This window comes from Epinephelus lanceolatus, chromosome 7 (assembly GCF_041903045.1).
Source record: "Epinephelus lanceolatus isolate andai-2023 chromosome 7, ASM4190304v1, whole genome shotgun sequence".
Lineage (NCBI taxonomy): Eukaryota > Metazoa > Chordata > Actinopteri > Perciformes > Serranidae > Epinephelus > Epinephelus lanceolatus.
The window spans coordinates 16,359,598-16,374,229 of NC_135740.1; the positions used below are offsets into that span (position 1 = coordinate 16,359,598).

Consider the following 14,632-nt stretch of genomic DNA (forward strand, 5'->3'; position numbering starts at 1 on the left):
TGTTTGCTTGGGCAGTGACTTACGGTGTCAGAAACCAACAAAAAAAGGTGTTCTTTAACGCCGGCATGATATGCGGACGATCTGCGTTATAGTCAGGGGGAAACATGGTGGGACAAGGACGAAAATTAAGGCAGTGAAAGTCTGACTGGGGCGGGTGGGAACGGTGGTGGATGGGTCCAACAAACACCGACTTTCACCCAAGAGAGCAGTGTTCGCGCCCCGTAAGATTCTAAAGCCAAAAAAAAATGTCCATTTGCGGTGTTGTACCGACATAGTACATTTATTTTGAAAGAGACTCTATGTAAACGTTAAATTTCCTGTGAAAACGGAAGTGTGTTTTGAAAGAAGACAATGCAAGTAACAGGCAGAACTTGACAGGGTGTCCCAGAACGTCTACAACCAACACACCCAGGGTACCTTGCGCGTCCAATGTGGATGTGGAAAGTCCATGACCAAACATCAATATGTGAAGAGGTCGGAGTGAGAATGTGTTGACTGTGTAAAAACAGTGACTGAAAATTCTTGCATAGCAGAGGTGGTTTAGACACTTTAGAGTCATTTCCTGTATCTGTGTCATGTGGATTTTGCCACTTCCCTGCCCCTTTAGGAGACTAGCGTCACATCCTGAGTCTATTCAATCCAATGGGAGAAGTGAACATGAGCACAGAATATGACAGATTATTTCAGCCCAAAGTCTCTGAGGAAACTTTTGGATACATTTTTCAGAAGCCGCTTATCTTCCGAACATTCTGACACTAAAAGGGTATTTTTCCTAAAAATCAGGAGAAAATTAACTTTGTTCAAGACCTGTCTCTGTCTCAGCAGCACACTCTCACGAGCTCTGGCTACAGCTGATATCACGTTGTAATGGGCTGGTATCAGATACTGGGCTAGCAGATAAAAACGAGCAGCAAACTACGGAGGCAAGTTCTACATTTGTTCTGTATCCAGTGTCTTGTATTGTGTTTAATCTGCTTTCATTCATTCACATGAATGAGGTGCAGGTCGGGGGTAGAGGTGACTGCGCCCACCTAGGTGACATGAAGTGTATAGCATTTCATACAATTGGTGCAGCTTATAATGTGTCACCTTTTGTTATAGAGCATCTTTGCTGCACAGTATACCTTTTGTCCCCATGGAATTACCATTTCTGATTCTGATCTCAGAGGTTACATGAAATGACTACTGTACATAAGCTATACAATAGCACATACTGTTATTAGTGCGAAAATACAAAATCACACTTTTAAATCTCCCAGTGTGGGAGGTGTGCCGGGTGAAACAAGGTGCCGCAGTTGAGCAATGAGATGGGAGGGTATGTGCCACACATGACAGATTCTTTAGCAAAGACCACCACTGGAGGAGGGATCTATAAATGGTGGACAGCAGAGAAGATGAGAGGAGAGGAAGTAAATGGATGGACGGATGGATGGATGGACAGAATGGTGTGGTATCACTCTCACAGTCCACCTGTCGTCAGAGATAAACACAGGGAGGGCCCAACAGCACGGACTGGGGCTTATGGGAGGGCCTGACTGACAGTGCTGACATTTAGAAAGAGCACGGTAAACAAGGACTCACAGAGAATAAATAGCAGGGGGAGCAGGGGAGGCTTATACGCATACACACTTACTGTACACATTAATGCATGGACATCAGTGTATGAATACACTCCTACAAGCATGTATGACAGCCACTGAATAAGCACATGCCATAACTTTAGACTGGACAAATATAAGCGATACTGTTGGATAGCAGACATAGAAAATGGCAATAAGTGCTTGCTTTTAATAGAATCAGTCTATACAGTACACACACACACACACACACACACACACACACACGCACACACAGATACAGGCAGACAGGGAAATTAATCCAGGACAGAGTGGATCGTCAGTGTTGTTCCTTGGCCTTTTGTCTCTGATTAAATGGAGAAGCATAAAGAGTGAGGTGCTTTGAGCTGCCTACCTCGGAGCTGAATGCACCTCTAGAACATTTTGTTCTCACCTATTAGTGACAAAGACACAGTGACGAGAGGTTTACAAGCACCTGCTCAAAAATGTCAGCTAATTCAGAGACAGAATGTCTTTTACACGGTTTTCTTTTGCTTTAAGATTTTATAACAAGAGAATAATAAGCTACCAGAGGTTCAAAGTACTGAGCTAAAATGTGTTCAATATTATATAAAAAAATAATTAGATATGAAATAAATAAACACATGACTGAACCAACCACTTGTTTGTGAAGTAATGTCAGAAATGATTAAAACTTAAAAGTCTTTAGTTCAATTTATTCCATTCAGAATTTTTTATTTCATAATGCCTTTTTTCAAAAGATTTTTTAACTGTGGCAATTTCCCCAGTGACATTTGTATTTCATGTCACATTTTATTTCAAAGTGATACTTTTCCCTTGGTTACTTTTTATTTCATTATGTCTCTTTTCATGACAGTGGTAAGTGGCCACTCATCTTTTAGCCAGGAAGCTAACAACAACTGGCACCAAACTCAGCTAGTTAGCCCCTGTTGGCTGGAACAACAGCAATGTCAAATTCATTCTACCAGCTTATTAGCTGCTGTAGTAAATAAGCACAGCACACAGACACAGAAACTGACCTAACATACTGTTTAGTTTGACAAATATTGCAGATGCTAGCTAGCCGGCTAACTGTCTATTCTGTCTTGTAAACTTGGACAATTAGCATTAGGGTTCCACATAAGTACCATTTACCCAAATACTGAATTTATACTTAATTTTAAGGTACTTTGACATTCCAGGGGGAAATACTGTACATTCTAGGGCTGGGGTGACGAGTCGACGTTGTCTACGGTGTCATCGACTACGTAAATACGTTGATGCGAATTATGCGTGCGTCGGGGCCGAACACTGCCATGCGCGTTACAGAGAGCAGAGGAGAACTGTAAACGTGCGACCATGTATAGACAGAAATGGCATAAGATAAGTAACATAAGGCTATTTACTTTGTTTAATAAAAGTAAATGTTCTATAGGAAAGGTAACCTTAAATTACTTATGTTGTGATCTGGTGCTATATAGAAAATAAAATTAGTTTGACCTTCAAGGGGGGGCGGGGCTAATATAATGGTAGGCAAAACACTGATGTTAATGTTAATAATAAATGTTTTGATGTCCATATTGTTTAAATTGCCTCAATCAAATGATGGAAAAATAATCGATAACCGAAAAAATAATCATTAGACTAATCGAAAAATGAATCGTTAGATTAGTTGATTAAGCAAAAAAAAATAATTGCTAGATTAATCGTTAGAAAAACAATTGTTTTGGACAGCCCTAGTACATTTTACTCAACATTTATTTGAAAGCTGTTACTTTTCAGATTGAGATTTTACATACAAAAGATACGATCAAAGTACTCGACCAGGTGACGATAAAGTACAGCCTACATGATTTGTCATAATTATTTGTGTTCAAATAATATAATAATATATTAGTTTCTGCAATAGTATAATTGTTGTGTGATATTTAAAGGTATACAATGCAGAATTCCCCCCACCCAACTACTGTTGCCATAAAATAAATCAGTACAATAAGAATTCAGTAATCAGAAGACATAGAAAAGGGTAATTACCAAAAATTTCAGTTTCACATTAAACTAGGCTTTACGAAAACCCACCCACCACACCTGCTGCTATGATGATATAAGTCTATTCACATACCTGGAAATGGATTAAAATAAAGTGTACAAACACAGGTTGTGCATGAGTTACCGACAAAAAACATCTAAAGAACGAAGTACAGGCTCACATTCAAAAAAGAACAAGTGTTCTCACAGAAGTCTCTCTGGATAAAAAAACTCATTCTCTCAAATCCCAATAGCCCGAAGGCAACAGTACACAGTGTTCATATGAAATCCCAACAACAGAACATGTGAGGTTACAAATACTACTGCTTTCATCTGACAAAACACGTGTCCCTTTTAAATCTAGCAGGTGCTCCTTCTAACGCTTTAGGAGATACATCAACACGCACCTCCGTGTGTGAATACAGGCTGTGCTAACTAGAGCAACTAGGTCACCCAAATATTCAAGGGGAAGATGTTTCCTTCAGGGCAGTATTCAGTGGGGTGAAACATTCACTGTGTTGGTTTTCAAGACACTGAGCAGACTCCACCATCCGAATCGTTACACTGTGGGCTGCTACACACGCTAACCGACTTGTGGTGTTTTTGTTTCTTTTTTTTTCATAATGCTTCCATACTGACTCCCAAACAGTTTCTGTGTCACCAAAGACACAAAAAGGGACAATGAGAGTCACCTTGAAAGGACACTGTAAGAAACGGAAGACATTTGAGTCAAATCCTTGGAGGGTAGGAGCCCTTAAAGCCTCACGGGTTACACTGAGGAAATCTTCTGTTCTATTTAAATAAGAACATACAAAAGTACCAAAATGTTCCCGTTAGGTGCTGCCATTTCACATCTTTTTTATCTATGTCAGAAGGGAAATGGGACTTTAGGCCAACAGTCAGGAGATGAAATGCAACATGTCTTACGTCTGGTTAATTTGCAGTCAAAGGTGGCATCAGCAGAACAGCCGCAAGTAAAGAAACAATCTGCTTTTTCCTCTTAAACAGTCAGTGAAACGTCTTGCATCAGCAGAGACTGCTCCCCCTCCCCAGGCAAAACAAATGCAAATCTGCGCAAATACGCATGAACCCATGTCGGGTCAAGCATGCATACAGAGACATACACATAAATGTACACACACACACTCACACAGAAGTGTGTGTGTGCATACAAAGAGAGACCACAGGGAATGGACAATTTGCGGATGCATGGTGACATTCTCTCTCTCTCTGCGAGGCGTATGAGGAAATCAATATTTATTGAAGATGCATTTTCTGGCTGTAAGAGAAGAGCGCTCGGACAATAGGCTTCATCCTGCAAGAAGCACAGCGGAGTCTCCAGGCAGAAAATGGTAAATGTCAGGTGAAGGCCCGTGGGAGAGGGGATCCAGTACCTACATCATGTACTGCTGAGCATCTACAGCATGCAGGCCTGTAGGTGCTGAGATTTCCTCCCTTTTGATATTTGTGTAAGGTAAGCGCAGAGTGAAAATACATTTTAAAAATGTCACAAGATGGTAGCCAAGATAAAAAAAAAAAAAATGGACTGCTACACATTGCTGAAATTTCTTTAACCTTCAGCTGCTCAATCAGAGAAGGTTGACTGAGCACTGCTGCCTGCATTCAGAATGGGGAGCCTTGCAAACACAACACGTCTCCTGTTGTCGGTCACTGATCAGCTTAGATGATGCAGAGGTCGGATCACCCAAAATACAAGAGAACATGCTTTCTACCTTCCTCTGGTGGTATCCAGCCGTGCAGATAGATTTGGTTTTATTTTCTCAGGCTTATCCATTATCCCGGATACAATACAGCTGAATAAAATGTATGTATGGTGCTCACAGCATTGAAAAGTTATAAAAGAGAGTTCAACAGTCATGTTACACAATGTCCTGAACACTCTGGACTTGTGTCAGATGTGACTGTGAACAGTTTTCACTGAAACTGCTTTTCCACTGTTGGATATTGTTACAATATCCAATGTTCTGGCTGATGGTCAAGCTTCAGACTATTCTGAATCATCCGTTACCAACGTTTTTTCTACTTAAAGCCTAGTTCAGGCCAAAGATTCCCGACGAGACAAAACCATTTTAAACCATTGCAGAGAAAAGTTTCAGCGGAGTGAACTGGCCGGTCTCAGCTCCACTCAAGCAGCCTGATGGCGTCACCTGCAACTCAGTGGCTCAAATCACTGGCATCTGGTTTCAGAGCGCAAAGCTTGTCACCTGTTTCAACATCCAATCAGCTTGTAGTGAGGTCCACTGGTCAAGTCAAAATGACTGAATGTTAGTAGGTGCTCCATCCCCACTGAGCTTCTCTTTCCATCTTCACCTGTGCCGGTGTGGGATGGTGGGTCACTGCTGCTGCTCGCTGTATGTGCTTATGCCGCCCCCACCACACACACACACATTCTCATTGACTGATTAATTGGAGCTGCTTACTTATATTATTGTGGTTTATTTATTATGAATACAGTCGATCCAATGCTTGTTTTATTCATGTTTTTGCTGTTTCATCACTACTACAAATGCAGCTGTAGCCAGTATCTCACTATCACTATCCTCATTTATATTTTAAGATGCTACAAATCATATTCAACCACAAAATGAGCCTGAAAAGCTGGAAAACAGAATCCAAGTACAGAGAGTTGTTGCACAGAGATGATACACCATCTCCTCTATTTGCATTGGTGTGAACTGGCAGGTTTTTAGAATGTTGCTGAATGGCGCATTGCAATTAGCTGCAAGTTTCAACTTGTCTCATTGCAAATCTTTGGTCTAAACTGGGCTTAAGAGACATGCAACACATGACCAGTTTCTTTAGGTCACCTACTTCAGGCACACTACTGCAAGTGTTTACGTTACGTACACTGCTACATATACTGTAGGTATACAGGCTGTTCCTATACCTACGAAAAGTAAAAATTCGTATATATCCCACGTAATCACGAGCCAGTAATTTGTGTATAACCCATGAATTTCAGAAGGCTGCGATCATGTGACCAACGTGCTGACAGGAGTAAGCAAGGAAGTAGTCCACGTAAAGAGGCAGGGTTGAGATGGTGGATGGGTCACAAAACACGACTTTCCCCCAGGAAACTGATGTTTGATACCATGTGAAATGAACCAGGTGAACTTAAAGTCATTAAAGTGTTGTCACCATGTTTCTTTTCCTTTCCTTGCCCAAACCTAACCTACATAAATTTATGTTAAGTACGTAACATCATTCATGGCGCGCTAACTCATTTAGATATCATACGTATCGTTGTGAGGGCATTTTCATAACATATCATACAAACCATTGAGATACATTGAGCTGCGTGCTTATTTCAGAGTATATTCCTTCTGGAACATCTCCAGTTGTAAAGATTTTGGCTTAGAAGCTTTTGTGGGTGATTTTTCATAGTAGAAAGTGTTGCTACTTCCCATTACAGTCCCTCGGCTGCAATGACACCAAGGTACAGAAGAACTAGAGACACTGACCAAACAGTGCAGACTGAGCTTTGTTTGGAAGGGGGGTTTATAGAGACAGGCACTTGAACGGAGCGTTTCAGACATAGAGTGAATGCAAGTGTTCCAGCACAGACAGTGAAGGAACATAAAGTGTTCTTTGAACATTAAAGCATGTAAACACGTTCTAGTAGAAACCCAGAATACAAGTATGAACCTGAAAATGAGCATAAAAGGTCCATCACAAACTAAAATAGGCATTCATCTCCACTGTGTTAGGGTAGAGGCAGGAATCTTAGATATTTGATCATCTGAGCCCACTAACAACTATTCTTCGAAGCAACAGTATCAGCCGCTCCATCCTCACAGTATAGTTAGTAGATATATTATGCATACTTTCACCACCACACTGCACGTATACATAATGTATGTGGCTTAATGTTTAAAGAGACAAGACGCTCTGTGTCTATCCATGACCCAGCCTGTCTCTGCTGGTTTAGAGCTAACAGTGATAACACTGACATTATCTTCTCATCTCCTCCTGCTACTCCCTCTGGAAAGCTCAGAAAGTCGACCTCAGTGTCTCTAATTTCAAACACTTAATGAGATTTTTAATTGGTGACCTTTTGAGAATGGTTTCATACCACAGCTCATGAGAGCACTCGAGGGGAAGCTGACACATACCACTCAATACTCACGCCAGGATCCTTCATAACAATCTCCAAAGGTTCTGATATTTACCTTCACCCACAGACTGACTGATCGATACACAGACCGGCACACTGATAGATAGTTTTGAAAATTGGAAAACATTGGAGAGAGCTACCAACAACAAGTTTTTATAGTACTAGAAGTTCATGGCATGTTTATATCACCACAGGAAGTATCTGGAAACAGGAGGATGAAAATACAACACTCTGCAACATGACCACATCATAAACTCCCTCTGCTGCTCTTCATCAAACTTTTATCGTCGCTCTGTATGACAAGTGACTAGCAAAGAACAAAATCTCAATAAACAAAGCCCAACTGAGTTGAACAAAAAAGCAACACACAATGTTGAAGCGTCGGTGTGGCAGACAGAAATATATTGTACGTAGGTGGCACTTAGTGTCTCTTTGTGTACCAACAAACAAAAGCAGAGACTCAAAGCACTGTGGATGCAATACATCAAAATTTGCTGCCTGAGTTTCTTACCGAGGTGAGATATCGCAGCCCTGTTGCATGAAGGCCCCAAGTGAGAACCAAAGGGAGTTGAAGATGCCGAACTCATTGGTCTGCTCGGGACTCTGCTGGTTGGTGTTCTGTTGTGTTGGTGTCTGGCCCTGCTGCACCCCGTTGGATGCTGATGCTGCGTCGGGAGTCTGCGGCTCAGCGCCCTCCTCATAGTCCTCAGCGTGCCACTCATACGGGCTGAATCGACTGACAAGGAACAGAACGACGCTGACGCCGATGTAGGCAAACACAATGCACATCCAGATCTCGTAAGCCAGCGGGTCCAGGAACGAAAACACGCCAGGTTTGGATTTGGTGGGTTTCTTGATCATAATGGAGATACCCAGGGACATGAAGGGCTTGGAGAAGTCGATCACTTCTTCACGGACCAGGGTGATGGTCAGAGGAGCCACAGCCACATCTGCTTTCTAGGGAGGGACAGAGGCAGGCAGCCATGTAAAATGACGTACACATCGTTTTTTTATGTTCTAAAATATGCGTGTGTTAATGAGGAAAGCACAAGATTGTCTTCACCAAATCACTTAAAGCAAAGAATCTAAGTAGCAGAGTTGATTTCAGGATTTTTCAAATTAGGTGGCAGGAGGGGGACCAAGAACTAGTCGGGGGGAGCCCCTGGGAAATCAGAAAATTCTATCTGAAATAAATATAGCATTGAAAATTGGCTTTAAAAAACATTAGGCACGATTTCAGGCTCTTGTGCAGTGTCTTGTGCCCCAAGACAGGAGGTACTTCATGAAAAGAGGCACGGCACAAGGGCCTGAAAATCATTTTGTATTTAAGGACTGTTTTGCATGGGTAGGACAACAGAGGTTTGTTCTATTAAATACAAAAACATCACATAAATTATTAATTTAACTTGTTATATTTTTACAAATGCTGCAGCATGCAGATTAACAGTGCTCTGATCCAATGACATTGGACACTGTCAGACTGACAATATTTACAGTAAGGGGTTAGTAAATCTAGGAAGTTTTCTGTCTTTAATTACTATTAAAATAAAAGTCTAAGTCTCTTTAATTTACTGGTTTTGACAATGTTCACATCAGCATGTTAAGGCTAGACAGCATTCACATTAGTCTTTTAGTAGTTTATGTCTGTTATCCAGTTTTAAATGGGGAATAATCCCGTCCACTCACCCCATACACCAGTTCTCCCACCATGCCATTCCACATCTTGGTTTCCGGATCCCTGGCTCCATATTTGCCATCTGAAACAATCTTCAGTTTGTACTGGTAGCCCACGTGTTTGGCTATCTCTGCAGCCAGCTCCACAATGTAGCCCTCGTACTTGTCATTTCCCACAAGCTGCTCGTGGTTCTTCTTCAGCATCACATATGGAGACTCCTGTCGGACGTAGGGCAATTTTAATGCAATTACACCCCAGTGTCAAAAATAACATACAGGAAATTACAGAACAGTTTCTAAAATAATCACGAATTTGCTGATGTGAAAACAAAATGTGCAGATATGCATCATTTCTTGTCACAAGCTGTTGTGACTGTAAGTAACATTACTTTACAGCTAGGCAGTTTGTTAAGCTTATCTAGTCAGAGACAGCATTATGGGTGATAATAAAGCTTTAGCATGTAGTTAAGTTTTATATTACTATTCAAAAAATTGGGAAGGGACTATGGGTGCATTTAATGCTTCGGTGCCATTCATCACTTATCTTTTTTTACCTCTTGTTCCATAGCTGAGGCTTTAGAAAAAAAAATCTTAATGGGCCAAAAATATAATTGTTACTCTGAAAGGTTTGAAAGAAAAGATAATTACATGAAATTATAAGATATTATTTTGGCTTTGTTCCTTGGAGGTATGGTGTGTAATTCAAACACAAAAGGTGCATAAGTATCATCATTACGACAGCGTTTGCCACATTGAAAGGTGCGCTATTAACTCGGAGCAGGTTGTGAGGAAGCGGAGGAATTGGACAGGGTTATTAAAGCTGAGAACACACTGTATCTGAGAAGAAGGAGTCCCTATGTGTGTGTATGTGTGTCTATGTTTGAGCCATGTATATCGCTGACCTCTGCTCCAGGGCCAGGCTGTTATTCTTGTTATATCGCACCCGCATTTGTACATCTCACACTGATTGGGTGTCCTGAGAAATTACAGCTGACATGACACCTGGGGCCCCGCTTTACCTTAAGAAAAATGTATTTCATATAGACTTCCAGTCAACTCCGTCTGCACTGTCCACCAGCACTTGGAGCACCTCAATTCCCACAAGTTGTTATGTGTGCCTGCTTTTAGCTAAGGCTGTGCTGAGCGGAGCAAATCCTGCCATCATATTTCATCAGGGTCCAGTGTGTGTGTGTGTGTGTGTGTGTGTGGGGGGTGTTCCTGTGTGTGTTACGGTTATGTGGGTTCTCCTACTCTCTATGGTTGAGGTGAAGGTAATCATTGTTACACATGGAAACCCGAGGCCCACTGGTAGGGAAACGGCACCCCAGGGAGACAGTGGTGAGAAAGGTCTGGCGTGCTGCGCTTTGACAGGGTATACACTTGCACTCGCAGTCGCAGACAGATACACACACATGTGAGTATGCACGTGTGCCCTCACACACACAGACACACGCGTGCACACTGAGGCATGTCATGGCATACAGAGGGTCCTGCAGGACTCAGTCTCATTGCCCTCGAACAGTTCCGCTGAGATCCGCTGTCAGTCAAGCATGTTGAACATAATACAGAGACACGCAAGAACACATTTCAAACAAACATTATGCACACACATACAGACGTATACAAAATGCATGGGAATGAGTGTGTTTGATTAGTTTGACCATATTGCACAAATCACCCTCTTTTATTCCTTTGAGAGCAATTTAAACAGACCAAATTACATAATTTGCCATTTAATGCTGCCATTTCTTGCTGAAAGCCTAATAAAGTAACTATTTATATTTTCATGGCTACACACAAGGTGTATACCAGTAATAACCAACATCTAGCATGCTTACAGTAAATCTTAAAATTCCAGCCGTGGCCTGGTTTAAGTATAAAGCCTCGATCGTGAAGACACCAAGCGCCAATTTCCCATTAAACATGCTCTGCTTCACTCCTCCGAATCTCCCGTTAACCCCGGCGTGGTCTGAAAGCAGTAGCTGGGACGGTAGGGATTGTGGGAAAGCACAAAGTGAAACCTTCACATTGGCAAAACAACACACTCCCCCAGGCAACGAATCAGCAGCCACAAAAGTTATACGGTGTAAAACTCCACTGCTACCCCGCAGCCCAATAACTGTTCACACCTTATCTCTTCTCTTAGGTTCCAAGACAGAAAACCAATTTATCTTCCAAGAAAAGGGGACACTGATAGGAGATTATGTCAGAGAGACTTATTTTAGGTCCGTTCTCTTGGGAGACTGCAACCGTCGGGTTTAAATGAGGATTTTCACGTTTTTTTAATTAGATGCCAGTCGACTACATGTTAGGATTCATGTACTGTAGCATGCCCAGTGCTCTGCATCAGCTCCTTTTTTGTCTCATGCATCACCAGAGTCCTGTCAGAAAAAGTGAAATACCCCTTCATCAGCATCACCTGTCATTTTTTAAAAAATGTGCTCAATTGACTAAATTTCAAACTGAATGTTATTTATTATTTATATTTATCAATTACTTTCTATCTATTTCACCTGAGTATTTGAACAGAAAACCCTGCACACTGCTGTTGCTCAGCTTCGCAATTCATTAGTAACACTAACGTTTCAGTCCTGCTGGACCTTCGTCAAGAGTGTTCAGCACCATTATTTCCACCACTGAGCTTAAACAGTAACTGCTCCACCCACTTCATAGGTGTGAACAGGTGTGGGGGAGTTAATCAGATGTGGGTGTGTTTCTGAATAACTGACAAAAGCCTGTGCACCATATGTCACATATCCCACAAACGAAACAACAAGGGAGCAAGAAAAACAAGGGAAAAACATCGAAAACTCAAGCTCCTTACGCAACAAAAGCTATTTACGAGATTTGTCGGTGAAGATTCTCAGTCATCCAGGTCATGCTAATCAAAAGTGCTATATCGTAGGCAACTGGACTTGGCTTGAGTGTCTTGAAGACGTTTCACCTCTCATCCAAGACAACTGAAGAAGCCTCGTGGATGAGAGGTAAAACATCTTCAAGAAACTCAAGCAAGTCCAGTTGCCTACGATCTAGCACTTATATTTACATTTACACACAATTATTTACAAAAAAATGTTGATATTCTGAGAGAACACATCAGCCTTGCAGCTTTCATAAGTCACTCAAAATGTTCAACATTGTATACTGTCATGCCCTGTATCATAAATTGGTCTTTGGAGATCCCCAAATCCATTATAGCATGACCTGCCATGGTATCTCATCATTTAATCCCTTGGGAGATAGAGTTTGCAGATTAAATATCCAGTGTACTTCTCTTCTGCTAAGTATTTCCTCCATCTCTCTCTGGCAGAGTAACTTTTTCAGTGCCCTGGAACCTAAATGATGAGATAACATGTTTGAAGTCATTGAAATGTACTGCTACTGGGTAATCTCTATCATTTCTCCTTATGCTCTTGTGTTCACTTACTCTCTGCTTCAGTCCACGTGATGTTTTACGAACATAGCATAACCCACAAGGAGGTTTAATCATATAAATTACATGCATGGTGGAATGTGTGAAGACAGTGTGTGGATGAGTACAATTATTCCCTTTGACCATATTGTAACAGTGAGCACCTCCTTTGCATCTGTAACACCAATTTGGAAGAGGTTTTAACAAAGACCGTGTACTTTTTTTTCTGATTTATGTACCAAGCTGTCTCTAAGATAACATCCTCTTAGGTAAACTATGAGTGGTGGTTCTTTTAATGGATATTGTTGGGTCTGATGATAATATGTGCCAATGTTTTTAATAATATAGCCCAGTCTGCGGCAACTGGATTCATATGTTGTACTACACATGAAAGACGGTTTCTTTTCCAACGCACCTCCATCTGAGACAGTTGGATGGGCAACCTTTAGCTTTTTGGACCATCTCTTTCAACCATTTATCCATTACATTAAGCTAACTGCACACTGTACACTGCTACCCTTGTATACACACCAAATAAATGTCAAAGTAGCCTAAACTAGCTAGTTTCATTGTGTAACATATCTCTTGCCCTTTCCCATTGAGTTAAATCAGATACAAATAAACAGTATCTACCATGTCGCTCTTTTATAATGATCTGAATTGATTGTATTAGAGTAATTGCTGGGGTGTATTTAAATTGAACTACTCACTACTGCAGTCACTTTAGCACCAATTTGTTATCACTTAAGCACTTCTTTTCCCCGGGTGGGAAATACAGTTGCCGTCATGAATTTCTCATATCTTAATTATCAACTAAGACGTTGATGTGAACCGTTTTTCCCACTAGGGTGCTTGTACTTACGGTCTGTAAGATATGACATGAATGCAGCGTTAGCAGACGATTGTTTTCGGTAGTGTCACAATATATTGTTGTGTTCAGCTGTTTTCTGCTGATGCTACAAGGTCCCTGACTGAAAGCTTGCCTCTACAAAAAGATTGCTCAGATTGGAGTGTTTTTTTCCATTATTCTCCATTGTCTCTCAGTCACATCACCTCCACCAAGCCTTTATCTGGTGAGCAGTGAATTTCCTCTTAAGGGAAGCACATACTATAGTTGAAATACCCCATTAACCCTTGCGGTGGAGATCAGCTGCACACATATTGCCCTGCTGGACCTTAAGTCTGCTGCAGAATTTTTAAAAAACCAGCTTGTGTTTCAGTCATGCATTGGATAACTATATTTGCCCCAAGTCCCACAAAATAACATGGTGGCGGTGATTCGCAGATAAAAGACATTTCCACTTGAAAAACAATACCAGGAGTAAAGGAAGAGCCAGCGCTGGGCTCCAGGCATCCTCAGACATGGAATATTCTCTGATATTAAATTTTCAGCAAGATGCAGACACTGAGAACATCCTGTACCTGTGAAGATATACTACAATATTTATTATCGCCTACTATATATGAGCCAGGCACCACCAGTCATGTTTCTTTCTTTTGAGAGAATGTCATGATATCCTAGCTGCCATGAGAGCTGATCAGATTGAATCTTTGCTGCCATATTCTCAAATCCAACCTCATTCACAGCTCCATCTCAGTAATGTAGGCCAGGACACTGAACAACCTGACCAAGTCGTGTTGAACGGCCTGATGGGGAAAGTTGAGCCAAATAAAGGGCATGGTAGCAGAGAGGAATGGAGGAGACACTGACACTGCACAGCCTCAGAAATGAGTGTTCTAAGTACAGGAATAAACATAAATGCACTATGGGTCACTTCCAGGTTTTCTTTTGTTTGTGTGCTGTGT

At 41.4% G+C, this 14,632-nt stretch overlaps 1 protein-coding gene across 4 annotated transcripts in view; it reads right to left on the reverse strand.

Annotated features, from left to right (window-relative positions):
• gria1a (glutamate receptor, ionotropic, AMPA 1a) overlaps positions 1-14,632 on the reverse strand; it is a 91,550-nt gene that overhangs the window by 31,728 nt on the left and 45,190 nt on the right. For all 4 annotated transcript variants that reach the window (XM_033632481.2, XM_033632480.2, XM_033632479.2 and 1 more), the window contains exons 10-11: positions 9,427-9,633; positions 8,252-8,697 (exon numbers count right to left, since the gene is read on the reverse strand). In XM_033632481.2, coding sequence (XP_033488372.1) covers positions 8,252-8,697; positions 9,427-9,633 — 653 coding nt within the window. The remainder of the gene's footprint in view (positions 1-8,251; positions 8,698-9,426; positions 9,634-14,632) is intronic.